Below are 16,933 nucleotides of genomic sequence, written 5' to 3'. Positions count from 1 at the left end.
AGAGGAGTGAACAGATCGGTCAACCTCAAATAAGTTTTGGAAAGTAAGTGCTAGTACACAGTGAACACAGTGCTTAGGCGCTCAGTCCTGTCTGACTCTTTGTGACCCCGTGGACTGCAGCCCGCCAGGCTCCTCTGTCCATGGGATTCTCCAGGCAAGAATACTAGTGTATTGCCATGCCCTCCTCCAGGGTATCTTGCCAACCCAGGATTGAACCCAGGTCTCCCACATTGCAGGCAGATTCTTTACTGTCTGAGCCACTTGGAAAGAAAGGTAACAGTTAAATCTAGTAGTATAAAAGTTAATGAATGTGTGATCGGTGTGTTACTAATAATGTTCGCCAAGTCTTTTAGTTTGGTTTTAGCTCTTAGTAAATAAAATTAGCAAGTGAGCCTTGCTCAGACTCTAAACTGTAAAATATAAGAAAGGCAAAGGATTCAAACATACCAGTGGAAGTGAAAAAATATTTTTATTTCCCCGTTAATTAATCAAGGCAAGGGATATGAGGGTTTTTTGTTTGTTTGTTTTTAATATAAGCCATTACTTTGGAACTAGAAATCTCCAAACTGCCTACCCGTGAATTTGCATTTTTCTCCTTCCAGGCTGATTTTATTAAATTTTTAGCAAAAACATACATCTTTCAGAGGAAAGAAAAGTTCTGGGTATATTAAAATCAGATAAATCAGTTAAATCAACAAGTATGTTCAATTGGTTACTGACTCACTTCCAAGTTCTTCAAAGTGAGGTAAAACTTTTTTCTCACTAAGTTTTTGTTGATTTGTTAGATATCAACATTTATAAATAATTGCTTTCTGCTTGGAATATTAAATACATCATTTGGAGGGGGAATCTGTTCATTTGGAGGGAAGCAGATGAGTACAAGCATCTTTGCTTTTTTAACTGAAGCTTACCAGTTTGGTTACCTGTGGTGTTTGATATTTTGAAAGCACAATAAATACTTTCAGATTAGTTATGAAAAAGTAGAAAAGCTGGATCAAATGATCCATACCCACAATCAAAGTTTTCTTCATGTTAAGAATTTTAAAAGGAGCATTTTCACCAAACAGAGCTTTCAAATAATCTTTCTTCTAACATTACTATGTAATGTATTTTGTTGTACCAAAGGTAATTTAAAAGTTCTATTTTCTACTATCATGTCTCTCTAAAATAACAAAGTCTGGGTCATGCAGTTCTTTGAATTGCAAACATGTATCTGTATCTTAAAACTTAAGCTTGGAAATTCTTTTGGTGAGCAGGTATACTTAAAATTTCCATCTGTGGTTTTATTACTCCTAATTATTATTTTCTTTGGAAAGCTTTCAGCCCTGCCTTTTCGCAAGGTGTCTGGCTTCCTCCCCCGTGGTTGGGTCTCTACCCTTAGGACGCGCAGTGGGGCTTGTTGCCAGCCGTGGGGAGCGCTCACCGGGGGTGCTATGCTGTCCGCTCAGCTGAGTTGGTCGTGGTTCCGACCGCTTTTCACTTCCTCCCAGTCATGAGAGCGTAAGGCGTCTACCCCGCAGCCCCAGGTTCCATAAGATCCTTGTGGCTCATTGAGATGGACACTCTTTCCATCTTTGGCCACTTTTTAAACGAGTACTTGTTTTGAGACTTCGTGTGTATGCTTTCTGTTATGTGCATCTGCAGGGTGTGTCTTATAAAAAATAAAGCCTCTCTCTCAAAATGTCTGTCCCTGTGACTCTGTCATACGGATCATGCAACGAGAATGGACAGTGGTGGCTGATGTCACGAGCCGGCTTCTGTGTGATCTCCGTGTGTGCCATCAGAAATGCTCACGTAGGTCTGAAGAGGGGAGTCTAGTTGCTGCTGTTCACAGATGGGGAACCAGAGACGCAGAGATTAGCCGGCGTGTCCACCACCGCTGTTCGTGAGTGACGGCGTGGGGAGGGTGTTGGGGCCACTTGGGGTCACCCTCTGCCCGTTGCCGCCCCGGCACAGCGCACCTGGCCGGGCTTTCTGTGCCGAGGGACATCTCAGCAGCCCGTTTGGTTCCCAGGTTAACCGCCTCGCTCCCACCCCGCCCGAGAGCCCCAAGCACCAGCTCTCTCATTTAGGCCCTTTTTAAAGAAAATTTCATATTCATTTTGTTACTTACAATGATATAGTATTGGGTTGGCCAAAAAGTTGGTTCTGGCTTTTCCAAAACGAGATTTTTGGCCAAGCCAGTACTAGTCTTTTCATGGTTGTAACAACAAATTAATACATTTCAGTGCTCATGTAGCATTAATGGAACCGTGACAGTCGTTATTATCAATGGGTCACTGTAATCTCTGATATGTTAAGGTGAACAAACACATAAGTACACATATGTATTTGTATGTGTAAATGTGTATTATATTAGCATTACATAATTGATATTACGTAACTCATGTTTAAGAGACTTCCCAGGTGGTGCTAGTGGTAAAGAATCTGCCTGCCAATGCAGGAGACCCAGGTTCAATCCCTGGGTCAGGAAGATCCCCTGGGGAAGGAAATGGTAACCCACTCCAGCATTCTTGCCTGGAGAATCCTAAGGACGGAGAAGCCTGGCGGGCTACAGTCCCTGAGGTCACAAAGGAGTCAGACTTAGCACAGCACAGCACGGCTCATTGATAATATAAATACGTATACCATGTATATTACATTTATAGTATATGTAGTCAATATTCTACATAATGTGTACTGATACATAATTAACCTGTATGCAAAATTTAATTATTTTAATTAGACAAATGTATTTGATCAGCTTCCCTGGAGGCTCAGAGGGTAAAGAATCCGCTTGCAGTGTGGGAGACCTGGGTTCAATCCCTGGGTTGGGAAGATTCCCTGGAGGAGGGTATGGCAGCCCACTCCAGTACGCTTGCCTGGAGAATCCCATGGACAAAGGAGCCTGGGGGGCTACAGTCCATGGGGTTGCAAAGAGTCAGACAGGATTTAGTGACGAAGCACAACACAGCACATTTGATCAGCAATATATGATCCATGCAAATGTTGGCTCAAACTCTTCATTATTTAAAATTAAAAGCTCAATTGAGGAGAAATTTAAATGGGGAACAAAAGAGAAATCTTTAAAAGAAAAGAAAGACTTTTTAGTAACTCAGCTTAGGAAGTAGTTTTCCTGAATCTTTTGGAAAATAATGTGGTAAGTCATGGAGCCATTCGGAGTCTGTTTTGAGGGTTTTATTCCCTTGAGCCATATTTACTCTCTCCCCCACTGCATGGTTTAGGTTTTAGTTTTTGAGAGTCTATGATAAAGATAATGAATAATGTCTTTTTCCTATTTCTGAGGCAAAAAATACCACGTGTGGTTTCTGTGGCTCTGTGAGCAGCGCCGCCGGTGTTATGACCAGGACCGTGTGCGTGAGTGTCAGGTGGCGTCCCGGGGGCTCATGAGAGCAAACAGCATTGGGATGTGTGGGAGATGATATTTTTGTTTTCCCGAAGTGACCATGTTAGACTTGGATTCTCACCATCTCGCGTTTGCCCAGCCCTTCCCCCGCACCGAGTATTGATGCCAACAGTGAGCTTTTAACACGGTCGCCTCTCAGCAGTAAATCAGGAAACTAGTTTTTGCATGAGCCTCTGGAAACAGACTTCAAGTCTCTGGCATGGTTTTCAAAGTAAGCTTTGCTAAGCAATTATTGGGATGATTTTAGTTAATGTGAAAAAATCAACTCTTGTAAACAACAAGAGTTTATGCGAGTCTATGTGGGGCTTCCTATTTTTAAAGACGTCTCCCTCTTTGGAAGATTGTTTTCATCCTTATGAACAAAGTTACACAAAATTTAGTGTAATTTTCAAGTATAAAACGATTCATTTCTGCAATTTAATTACACCGTTGCTCACTTTATTTGTGTTTAATTATACCTAATCGAGCCCAGTGATGTTTGGCAGATATTAACAAGCTCTAGCTTGTCATTTTTCTTTAGAAAAATTCAACTGCGGGTTTTCACAAACCAAAAGTTTGGGGAGGGGGGGATGTGTCTTTGGTGTTGTTTTATTAAAGGAAATGAAAAAGCTGATTTCTGAACACCGGCCACATGAATCTAATTTGTCATTCCCATTTCTGTGCCCTAGATTTTCTCTATAAATAGCTTCTTCTCTGTCCAAGTTGAGCTTTTAAAGTTCAAAGAACCCAAGTTAATAGTCACTGGCCGCACAAATAAATAGTGCTTTCGACTCAAGCGCCCAGAGTGTGTCTCCGGGACATTTCGTGGTCTGGGAGGATCTCCCCTGTTGGGAGTGCGGGCCTGCTCCCCCAGCATATAGGTGGGATCCACTTGTGTTTTTGTTCGGTTCTGGGTTTGCAGAGGGAGGGAGGAGAGAAGGGGATCTGAGGACTGTTTACTTTGAGTCATTTTGCTACTGGAAAGCCACCAATTGTGGCTTTAAAATATTGGGCAGAGTGACAGAGCCACGGCCGCCGGCTCGGTCCAGCCTCCTGCTGCCTCGGAACCAAGATGAGGCAGCCGCTCTGCGCATCCCCGCCCTCCCAGGAGGAAGGCTTGGCCTTGCTGACCAGGAAATATTGCCATGGCCTTTACAGGCTTGCTCCCTGAAGTTAAATAATAGCACCAGTAGGAGTAGTGGTAGTAATAATACACTTTAGGAAAATGCACAATGTTTGTTCATCCGTCTTAAACAGCAGGCAGTTCTTTATTACACACTGGCTTAACTACTGCTAAAGAAAAGTTACTCACTGTCTCTTGTCAAGGATGGTGGAACAGGGATGACTCAGAACCTTTGCAGCAGGTGTAGGGTGTGCTGTGGTGGGATTTTACAAGGGGAGGCGGTGTCTCTGAATACATCCTGGAGAAATGGGAATTCATAGCTGAGGAGCACTGTAGTCCACTGGGCTCCTCTGCCCATGGGATTCTCCAGGCAAGAATACTGGAGTGGGTTGCCATTCCCTTCTCCAGGGGGTCTGCCCAACTCAGGAATTGAACCCATGTCTCCGGCAGGTCATAAGTTAAAAAATAAAGGCCATGGTGTTGTCTTGAAGCCTCCATGCATTTCTCCATGCATGGATATTAATGAGAGATGGTCCTCCATAAACAAAAGTGAAAGTGAAGGGAAAGTCACTCAGTTGTGTCCGACTGTTTGTGACCCCCTGGACTATACAGTCCATGGAATTCTCCAGGCCAGAACACTGGAGTGGGTAGCCTTTCCCATTTTCAGGGGATCTTCCTGACCCAGGGATCGAACCCAGGTCTCCTGCATTGTGGGCAGACTCTTTACCAGCTGAGCCACAAGGGAAGCCCAAGAATACTGGAGTGAGTAGCCTATCCAGTCTCCAGCGGATCTTCCCGACCCAGGAACCGAACCGGGGTCTCCTTTATTGCAGGCGGATTCTTTACCAACTGAGCTAAAACATGTCACTAATTCTAGAGCCCGGGCTGGTGACTGACTCACTCTTCTCTCTCACACCACACCATTCCAGACACACACACACACACACACACACACACACTTCTTCTAATAAAAGGGTCAGAGGGAGAGCTCAGGGCCACCTGGGACATGGGGACAGAGGTTAAAGCAGTAAGAAGAACTTCTCTTCAGGAGCTTTTGCAGCAGAGACTTTGGCCTACAACTGGGTTCAATTTCAAATCCAGGTGGACACATGGGGGGCGAGTGCCCAGGAGCAGGATGGGCATCAGGGGGGAACTCCCAAAGAGGAAGCATTAGGGGAAGGGGCATCCCGGCTAAACAGACGGGGGGATTCCTGCTGAAGGTGGGCAGACGATCAGACATCACCAGTGGGTGGGGAGGGTGGGGGGAGGGTGAGGAGAGCTGGTCAGATACGGAGAATAAGCATGTGTGGACAATGGGAGACAACTGGGCTCTTCAAGACCAGACCTAAGAACAGGGCATAGTTGAGCAACTGGCTCAGGAAAGCTTGTCCGGTTTGGTCAAGTGGAGGGTCTGTCAAAGGTAAGATGAAACAGATCCCCCGCGGGCAGCCTGCTCCCTGCCTCCTCTCCAGAGATCCATCCATACTTCTTGCTTCTGTACTCAAAGAAAGCACTCTACCAGAGAAATCACCCCCTACTACCCCAGAGTCATGCGGGAAAACCCGAAAGATCAGATGCTATTTTGGTTAGATGCCCAAGTGTATCACGTGGTCCTCACCAGTGCATTTCACCCCGTGCAGAGGTTGCCCTTGGGATGCAGTGGTGAGACCTGTATCCTGAACACTCCCACCATGCCCTGAGACAGGCAGATGCACTCAAGTTGTACACACATGCACACACACAAGAAGGATATGTCTGTGAGGTTTTCCCAAACCTGGCTGTAGTGTTTGTCTGGGGGTGGGGGGTAGGAAGTTACAAATGAAGGGTGGGTTGTTTATTGAACTTAAGAGGGATGATTTCAAGGCATTTTAACCACTTTGTTTTACTGAATGAAATAAAAACATCAAAGTAGACATTTATATTGGGATATAATTTAATATTTATGTGCTGTTTACTTTATAGCCTGGATTTCAAATAATTATGGCATCTGTATGTTTACAGTGCTTTAGAAATACGACAAATCAGCTCTAAAAGTGGTTGCTGCCTTGGACGCTGTACAATAATTCTTTGGAAATAATTGCTCTGAATTTCTAGTTAATTCAAGATGTCTAGTTAATTCAACGCATGAAATGGTCACTTCATACACTTAAGCTGGCATGAACTGCAAGCTGTGATGTTATTTTTAAAAGTTTAAAAATAGTATTAGAATAGTATTGTTTTAAAAATGGCAGATACTTTAGAGAAAGTATATACTTTTAAAAATTGTATTGAAGTATTGTTGATTTACAATGTTGTGGTAATTTCTGCTGTGTAGCAAAGTGATTCAGTTATATGAGATATATACATTATTTTTCATATTCCTTCCTACTATGGTTTATCACAGGATACTGGATATAGATCCCTGAGCTGTACAGTAGGACCTTGTTGTTTATCATCCTGTATATAACAGTTTGCATCTACTAACCCCAAACTCCCAGCCCAACCCTCCCCTACGCCCCTCCATCTTGGCAGCCATTCTCTATGTCTGTGAGTCTGTTTCTGACTGAAAGCACAGGTCGCTCAGTCGTGTCTGACTCTTTCCGACCCCATGGACTATATAGTCCATGGAATTCTCCAGGCCAGAATACTGGAGTGGGTTGCCTTTCCCATCTCCAGGGGATAAAACATGTAAACTCCAGGCAGAAGTAGTGAGCCAGTATCCAGTTATTAAGGAAACCTATGATACAGTTGGAGCCCCACTTTTTTCTTTCTATGTGTGATTTGGTCCAGTGTAGAATGAGCCAAAAAAAAAAAAAAATCATGAAATTCTCTTTCTACAAAATCTAATGCCATGTAAATGACACACAGCGATAATATGGCAAAAAGTCTTTGGCCAAAACAGTCCTCATGTAGGATATGAACTCCAGAATACAGCCAAGAATCAAAAAGAAGCACAAAGATTTCTCTGACACTAAAGTACATGTTCTTTCTCAAGAGAGATGGGACTGTCAACATCCCCGTGTATATTCTTTCAAGTCAGATCGTTTATCCAGTTTCTCGGGAATGGGGAGAGGAAGTGAGTGGCTGTAGACAGTGATGCCCGGCAGGAGGGAGGGAGAACAGCTGACCGGCCGGCAAGGGTGTTAACCCAGCAGCAGCACCTGCAGCCCCAGGGCTGCCTGGTTCTTTGTACGACAGCACAGTGCAGCAGTAGATTCAGCCGGGAAAGGTGAAATTCTATTTTGTGTACCCATTTTCAAAAGCAAGTAGTTGAGACTCATTTTAGACAGATTTTTATTCAGTAAAAATGTTTTAGATGAAAAGTGACGCTTTTGTTGTTATTGTTCGGCCTCTCAGTTGTGTCTGACTCTGCGACCCCATGGACCATAGCTTGCCAGGCTTCCCTGTCCTTCACCATCTCCTGGAGTTTGCTCAAACTCATGCCCATTGAATCGGTGATGCCATCCAACCATCTCATCCTCTGTTGCCCTCTTCTCCTTTTGCCCTCAATCTTTCCTAGCATCAGGGTCTTTTCCAGTGAGTCAGCTCTTTGCATCAAGTGGCTAAAGTACTTCAAAGTGATGTTTGAAGTCACCTAAAAAACTGGGGTCTGCAGATCACTTTGTTCCCCAGCGAGACTTTATTATACTGGAATCAGGAAAACGTGGGATGTAGAGCATCCAGAATAATAAAAGCCATTGGTATCCCTTCTTTGGCCGGATGCTAGTGCTTGATTTCTAGTTTAGAGGCTTTATATGTTTTCCAGTTTATTTCTCAGAATAACCCCGTAGGGCTGGGTGATTATCCCCTCTCACAGATGAAGCAGCTGAGGGTCAGAGAGTTCCCAGAGTAACTTGGTTGGCAAGTGGCCCATGTGTGTCTGTCTCCAGTGTGGGAGAATACCCCCATTCTGCTGCGTCAGCCTGGCCGGGAGAGCAGCGTTTTGGAGGTGTGCTGCCAGTTCACGGACCCCTGCCTCTTTCCCTTTGTTTGCTTGTCTTCCTCTGCCCACTGTTCCTTCCCCTCTCTGTTGTGTGTTAACCTGTATATGAGACCCGTGCCATCCAAGCTGCCTGCATCCAAGAGTGATTTTGCAGGTGTGGCCGCAGCGACCTTTGATGGGGATGCTGAGCTTGAGGCCCCACGCTGAATGTCACATGCTTTGATCCCTGATGCTGGGGGCACGAGGTGGGAGGTGCCCTTCTGTGCCAAATGAAAACCTTGGGATGCCTGGCTCTCTCTGCAGCTAACATGGTCCCAACGCAGATCACACTGAGAGGCCCAGCCCCGCAAATAGCAGGGGCTCCCCCCCCACCCCACTGAGACCAAGCACACATCCCAAGAACTCTCTCTAGATATGTGTCTGTGGTGTTTTCCTGATTGCTACAGCTGCTTTCTGCATGAAAATCAAATCATTACGGAGTTATGAGAACTGAAAACACCTCATCATTCCACCCCCACAAAAAAAAAGAATCGGTTAACAGTTTTAAAGAGATTCTAATTTGTGAATTGGGGCTTCCCTGGTGGCTCAGATGGTAAAGAATCTGCCTCAATGCAGGAGACCCCGGTTCCACCCCTCTCCTGTCCCCGCCTGCCTTCGGGTCAGAGCTTTGTCTGGCTGGAGCCCTCAGGGTTGAGGAGGGGCTGACCTTCTGCTTTGTTTTTCTCCACAGCTCTTTGCTGCACTTGTTCAAGACACATCTGAAAGACGGACAGAGGGGCTGAAAGGGGGGCGAAGGGGCCCCTCCTCCCAAATGTGCATGAGTTCATTAGTGGGTTGAAGCCTTATTGCCAGTACCCTTTATTGAGTTCTTTACTGAGTACAGGCAATACTATTCTTTGTATTGGTTTTTGTTTTTTAATTGAAGTGTAGTTGATTTACAACGTGTTAGTTTTGGGTATACAGCAAAGAGATTCAGGCATACATATATAATACCTATTCTTTTTCAGATTCTTTCCCCATTATAGATTATTATAAGATATTGTGTATATCTCCCTGTGCTATATCGTAGGACCTGCTGTTTATCTATTTATATACAGTAGTGCGTATCGGTTAACCCCAACCTTCAAAGTTGTCCCTCTCCTCCACCTCCCGCTTTCGTAACCGTAAGTTTGTTCTCTATGTCTGTGAGTCTATTTCTGTTTTGTAATTAAGTTCATTTGTATATTCTTGTATGTGTGCCTGTTGATTTTAATTTTTAATTAGTTGTCTTTGTATACAAGTATGGATGGAGAAGTTAAATGAGTAAATGTTATGGAGAAACGAGGATTTTTGACCTCCCTGGACCTGTATTCTGGCTTCCACGGTTCCCAGAAGAGGGAGCTGAGGCTGTGAGGGGAGCCCTCTGGCTGCCTGTGGGCCCCTGGCACACGTTCGTGTGGGGCCGTGTGGGCCCCTGGCACACGCCCGTGTGGGGCCCTGTGGGCCCCTGGCACACGCCCGTGTGGGGCCGTGTGGGCCCCTGGCACACGCCCGTGTGGGGCCCTGTGGGCCCCTGGCACACGCCCGTGTGGGGCCCTGTGGGCCCCTGGCACACGCCCGTGTGGGGCCCTGTGGGCCCCTGGCACACGCCCGTGTGGGGCCCTGTGGGCCCCTGGCACACGCCCGTGTGGGGCCCTGTGGGCCCCTGGCACACGCCCGTGTGGGGCCCTGTGGGCCCCTGGCACACGCTCGTGTGGGGCCCTGTGGGCCTCTGGCACACCCTTGTGTAGGGCCGTGTGGGCCCCTGGCACACGCCCGTGTGGGGCCCTGTGGGCCCCTGGCACACGCCCATGTGGGGCCCTGTGGGCCCCTGGCACACGCTCGTGTGGGGCCGTGTGGGCCTCTGGCACACCCTTGTGTAGGGCCGTGTGGGCCCCTGGCACACCCTTGGTGTGAGGCTGTGTGTGCAGCTTATGAGCTGCTGCCTGATTTTCTTTTCAATGGCCAGTGTTCTATAGAAACCATCACATAGTTGGTTTAACTATGGTATGTAACTCTTCAGACATCCTTCTGTGTACATGTCAGATAAGCTGCCAGAAAGGCCCACAGTATAATAATAGGAAGTCTGGCTCTGGAATTAAATGGTGTAGGTCTTGTACCTTATGTCCCAGCAGTTCTGCTCCAGGGTATATATATGAAAAAAACAAAAACACTAATTCAAAAAGATATATGCACTTCAGTGTTCATAGCAGTACTACTTAAAATAGCAAAGGTATGGAAGCAACCTAAGTGTCCATCAACAGAGGGATGGATAAAAAAGATGTTGTGTGTGTGTGTGTGGAATGGAATACTACTAAGCCACGAAAAAGAATGAAATTTTACCGTTTGCTGCAAGGTGGATGGACTTGGTGGGCACTATGTTAAGTGAAGTTAAGTCAGAGAGACAGGATGCTGTAAGATATCACTAATATGTGGAATCTGAAAAATACAACAAACTAGTGAGTTAAACAGAAAAGAAATAGACTCACAGATAAAACTGAATAAACTAGTGTTACCAGTGGAGAGAGAAGAGGGGGGCAATATAGGGATAGAGAACTTTCAAAAAAAGGATTATTATGGGATTATATAAAATTATGTGTGTGACACTTTCAAAAATTGTAAAGCACTATAGAATCAATTAATTAGTTAATTTAAAGACTGTTCTGGGAACATCCTGGTTCTGACATCAACCATGTCTCTTTAGTTAAGGTGCCTCCTCCTGGGAAACCCCCCACTCCCATCCTTGAGGTGGGAGCATGAGTAGGGCTTTCCTTACTGGGGGGAGTATTAACTAATGAGAGCCTGACATAAAGGGAACCCCCAATAAATCTGAGTACTTAATATTAGTGTTTTTGTAAGAAATGGGGTCATACTTCTCATTCTGTATTATGACTTATTTTTTAAACTCTCACGAACACCTGTCTATAGCACTCTTCTTGTGGTTGCATTATAACTGCATCATGATCCGCTGTGATTGATTTAGTGCTTGAACTTGTGGAGATGATCGCACGCAGGTCAAAGAGTCATCTGTGAGGCCCATCCCTGAAAAGCAGCGCCGGGTTCTGATGCCCAAATCTGGAAAGTCCTGAGACTTTAGTGTCACAGGGCTTGATCCAGACAAGAATTTAGTGTTCTTTTAGGCGTCATATAAGTATCTTCTATCAGACAGCAATAAACAGCCAGGGCTTCCCAGGTGGCACAGTGGTAAAGAACCTCCCTGCCCATATAGGAGACGCAGGAGATGCAGGCTTGATCCCTGGGTCAGGAAGATCCCCTGGAGAAGGAAATGGCAACCCACTCCAGTATTCTTGCCTAGAGAATCGCATGGACAGAGGAGCCTGGTGGGTTATTAGTCTATGGGGTTGCAAAAAAGTCAGACTCGGTGTTTAAATGATGATAATAAACAGCTAAATATTTCAAGGCAGTTCACTGGATAGGTTTATAGGCTTGTAAGCCTCTGACATTTCATATGCAGCTGTCCTTGCCTTCTAATACTTATCAAAGCACTTATTTTATGCCTTGATAAGTGTGTATGTGTCTGCCTGTTTCCCTGACTCCAGTTTCTGAGGACTCAGATGACTGGCCAAGTTAGACAATAAAGTGCCTGATTCCGCCCTAAGCCAGCGATAATTCAGCAGCAGGAGGCAGAGAGCCTTTCGTATTCAAATGCTCATGCTGCTGAAATAAAGTGGATGACAAAGTATACTTCTGGCCGTAAGAGAGATTATTAGCAGGGAGACACATGGGAACCGCTGAAAGAGGGGCCTTTGTGTGCAGGGAGGCGGACGCTGGGTAATTACCAGCCCGGTTCCCCGTCGTATCTCGTCGTCCTCCTTTTTCATGCTTGCGGGGTCTGAATAGCCGTCTCTTGTCTGTTCATCCCCACAGGAATGTGGCTTTGGCTACGGGGAGGACGCCCAGTGTGTGAAGTGCCGGCCGCACAGGTTCAAGGAGGACTGGGGCTCTCAGAAGTGCAAGCCGTGCCTGGACTGCGCCCTGCTGAGTCGCTTCCAGAAGGCCAACTGCTCGGCCACCGGCGACGCCATCTGCGGGGACTGCCTGCCTGGGTATGTGGCCAGTCCTCCCCTGGAGATCAGGTCGTTATTCTGAGCAGGATTTTCTCTCTGGTTCCCTTCCAAACACGGATGCCTGCTGACATCAACCCCAACAAGGTTGCTGAGGTTCACAGCTTTTCTGTTTCCTGGGCCTCCCGCGCGCCCTGGACGGTGACAGGTGGGGAGTTAGGATCAAACAGATAAGCTAGTGACCAAGGCTCGGTGTCACAAAATTCTGCAGAGTCCCCACCGGTCAATGAAAAAGAAAAGACGGACAAAGGGATGAAAGAATAAGGCTGCTTACAAAAGAGGAAGTGCATGTGGCCTGTGATGCTAGAAGATGGCCATCCTCCATATGATCAGAGAAACGCAAACACCACCGTCCAGCCGGTCACTTCTGCGGTGTGTGTGGGGCAGCTGCTAGGTGTTGCTTTCGGGAGGGAGACAAAGACTGCCGCCCGTGGGCAGCTTACATCCTAATACGGTTTGAAAGGTACCTGCATAGTAAATAATAAGAAGTTGTGCAGAAAGGTAGAAGGTGGTGGTTCCTGGGGAAAACAGAAAGCCTTCAGCAGCTCAGGGGGCTGGGAGTGCCCCCCAGAGCCAGAGAAGAGAGGCAGGTGGCAGGATCAGAGTGGGTCATCAGGCTGGGTGATGCTAAAAAGGTGAGGTCTCTGAGGACGCAGGCCCTAGGGTGGACGTGTGTGCATTTCATAAACGGCCAAGAGGACAAGGCAGGTGTAGGAGGCAACAGAGCGGGCTGGAAGGAGAGGCAGAAGGGGTGGCAGGGGTGGACTCGTGTGACGCTGGAGACCTTCAATGTGCACATTGGAAAGGAACCCAGGCCGTGGACAGAAAGCGGACCACACCTCGGCCAGGTGGAGAGACAAAGCCCAGGAGGAGGGATTTTTAAAGATTGAAGTGCTTGTAGGTAACCGTTGGCTGGACATGCCAGATAAAACAGGCAGCTGGAAGCCAGAGTGGTGATGAAAACTGGGACCCACTGGGGCCGAGTGGTGGTCTGTTAGAGAGCGAAGAGGCCTTGCTGCAGGAGGTAAGGCAGGGAAGAGACCAGGTGACTGCCAGGAGGATGTGTTTAAGCAGAACAGAGCCAGAGGAGAGACCAGGAGTCCTGGAGCTTGCCTGGAACCCAGGTTTTATGGCAGAAGTGAATCGACCAGGGCCAGCAGCATTACGGGAGCAGCAGACATGTATTACTTAGTGGCCAAGCACTCTACATCCTCGGAGGAGGAAATAACAACCCACTCCAGTAACCTTGCCTGGAGAATCCCATGGACAGAGGAGCCTAGCGGGCTACAGTCCATAGAGTCACAAAATAGTCGGACAGGACTGAAACAATTTAACACAGAGAAGCACTTTACATGAATTATTTTCTGTAATGTTCACAGTGTTTTAAAAATGAAGAAACAGCCTTGTCATTAAGGTTATTCAGGTGAAATTGCACAGACAGTACAAGGGGCAACTTGGAGCCATGTCCAGGACTCTGCTGCCAGAATCCACGCTCCAAGTCATAACAGATGCAGGGCCCTCCCTGCACTTGACCAGTATGTGCCCACAAGACCAGGGGTTTGACAGATGCCAGGTGCTTGTCCTGGGGCTTCTATTGAAGCCAGAGGACAGCTAAAACTCTGGGCCCAAAGAAAGAGCAGAAAATAGCCTTATGAGTCATGTCCTCAGGCAAAAACTTACCCCCCAAACAGATGCAAAAAGTAGTGGTCTTATACCAACAGCACAATGACCAAAGGGAAAACAGCTGTATTGGACTTCATCGAAATTAAAATCTTTTGTGCTTCAAAGGATACTGTCAAGAAAATGAAAAGACAATCCCCCAGCATTAGAAGAACTATTCATAAATCATAAATCATATGTGTGATAAGGGACTATCTTATTTAGAATATATAAAGAGCTCTTACAACTCAATAACAAAAAGACAAGTAACCCAATTAAATTATGGGCAAAGAATATGAATAGACATTTCTGCAAATAAGATACACAGTTGATACTCATGAGTGAGCTCATGAAAAGATACTCAACATCAGTCATCAGGGAAATGCAGAAAAATACCCCCGCATATACTTTATGTCCATGAGGATCAGTTCAGGTCAGTCACTCGGTGTGTCCAATTCTTTGCAAGCCCATGAACCGCAGCACACCAGGCCCCCCTGTCCATCACCAACTCCCAGAGTTTACCCAAACTCATGTCCATTGAGCTGGTGATGCCATATAACCATCTCATCCTCTGTTGTACCCTTCTCCTCCTGCCCTCGATCTTTCCCAGCATCAGGGTCTTTTCCAATGAGTCAGTTCTTTGCATCAGGTGGCCAAAGTATTGGTGTTTCAGCTTCAGCATCAATCCTTCCAATGAACACCCAGGACTGATCTCCTTTAGGATGGACTGGTTGGATCTCCTTGCTGTCCAAGGGACTCTCAAGAGTCTTTTCCAACACCACAGTTCAAAAGCATCAATTCTTCGGCGCTCAGCTTTCTTTATAGTCCAACTCTCACATCCATACATGACCACTGGAAAAACCATAGCCTTGACCAGACGGACCTTTGTTGGCAAAGTAATGTCTCTGCTTTTTAATATGCTGTCTAGGTTGGTCATAACTTTCCTTCCAGGGAGCAAGCGTCTTTTAATTTCATGGCTGCAGTCACCATCTGCAGTGACTTTGGAGCCCAAAAAAATAAAGTCTGTCACTGTTTCCACTGTTTCCCCATCTATTTGCCATGAAGTGATGGGACCGGATGCCATGATCTTAGTTTTCTGAATGTTGAGCTTTAAGCCAACTTTTTTACTCTCCTCTTTCACTTTCATCAAGAGGTTCTTTAGTTTCTCTTCACTTTCTGCCATAAGGATGGTGTCATCTGCATATCTGAGGTTATTAATATTTCTCCTGGCAATCTTGATTGCAGCTTGTGCTTCCTCCAGCCCAGTGTTTCTCATGATGTACTCTGCCTATAAGTTAAACAAGCAGGGTGACAATATACAGCCTTGACGTACTCCTTTTCCTATTTGGAACTAGTCTGTTGCTCCATGTCCAGTTCTAACTGTTGCTTCCTGACCTACACACAGGTTTCTCAAGAGGCAGGTCAGATGGTCTGGTATTCCTATCCCTTTAAGAATTTTCCACAGTTTATTGTGAGCCACACAGTCAAAGGCTTTGGCATAGTCAATAAAGCAGAAACAGATGTTTTTTTGGAACTCTCTTGCTTTTTTGATGATTCAACAGATGTTGGCAATTTGACCTCTGGTTTCTCTGCCTTTTCTAAATCCAGTTTGAACATCTGGAAGTTCATGGTTCACATACTATTGAAGCCTGGCTTGGAGAATTTTGAACATTACTTTACTAGCATGTGAGATGAGTGCAATTGTGCCATAGTTTGAGCATTCTTTGGCATTGCCTTTGCCATTTCATTTCATTGGAATGAAAACTAACCTTTTCCAGTCCTGCGGCCACTGCTGAGTTTTCCAAATTTGCTGACATAGTGAGTGCAGCACTGTCACAGCATCATCTTTTAGGATTTGAAATAGCTCAATTGGAATTCCATCACCTCTACTAGCTTTGTTCCTAGTGATGCTTTCTAAGGCCCACTTGACTTCACATCCAGGATGTCTGGCTCTAGTTGAGTGATCACACCATCATGGTTATCTGGGTCGTGAAGATCTTTTTTGTACAGTTCTTCTGTGTATTCTTCCTCCTTTGTCCGCAAGGATGGCTATAGCCAAAAGACAGACAATAGCAGGTATTGGTGAGGACCGGAGAAATTGGGAATATAAAATGGTGCAGCCACTTTGGAAAACAGTATGGAAGATCCTCAACAAGTTATACATTGAGTTTACTTGCAACCCAGCCCTTCTGCCCTTGGGTATATGTAACCTGGGGAATTAAGAACGTACCACACAAAAACTTGTACACAGTTGTTCACAGCACTATACGTAATAGTAAAAAGTAGAAATGACCAAAATGTCCTTCAGCTGATCAATGGATCAACAAAATGGAGTGAAATTAACAAATTAATGACAGAATGCTATTCAGCAATAAAAGGCATGAATTACTGATACAGGTGACAATGTGGGTGAACCTAGAAAACATGATGCAAAGTGAAAGAAAACAATCACAAAAGACCCCGTTTTGTATGATTCCATTTGTGTGAAATGTCCAAATGTGGCAGATCTAAAGAACAGAAAGTAAATTAGTGGCTGTCGAGGGCTAGTGGCTGGGGAGGGTTGAGAAGAATGGGGTGTGGTTGCCAAAGGAGGCAGAGTTTCTTTTCTAGAGTGATGAAGATGTTCTAAAGTAGTCAGTTCTGATATAACACGGAATGTGTCGATACTAAAGATTGTTTACTTTAAAGGGATGGAATACATGGTATGTGAATTATATCTCAATAATCTACTCTGTTTTTAT

General features: G+C 45.7%; 1 protein-coding gene across 1 annotated transcript in view; it reads left to right on the top strand.

Annotated features, from left to right (window-relative positions):
• The window catches only part of TNFRSF19 (TNF receptor superfamily member 19), a 91,914-nt gene that overhangs the window by 31,326 nt on the left and 43,655 nt on the right, over positions 1–16,933 (top strand). Inside the window, exon 4 of the mRNA XM_061133211.1 lies at positions 12,337–12,515. Within this exon, the coding sequence (XP_060989194.1) occupies positions 12,337–12,515 (179 nt within the window). The remainder of the gene's footprint in view (positions 1–12,336; positions 12,516–16,933) is intronic.

The sequence above is a fragment of the Dama dama genome, chromosome 30, assembly GCF_033118175.1.
Source record: "Dama dama isolate Ldn47 chromosome 30, ASM3311817v1, whole genome shotgun sequence".
NCBI classification, from domain to species: Eukaryota; Metazoa; Chordata; class Mammalia; order Artiodactyla; family Cervidae; genus Dama; species Dama dama.
The sequence above is the reverse complement of the archived record's forward strand: the minus strand, read 5'-3'. Positions and strand labels throughout refer to the sequence as shown.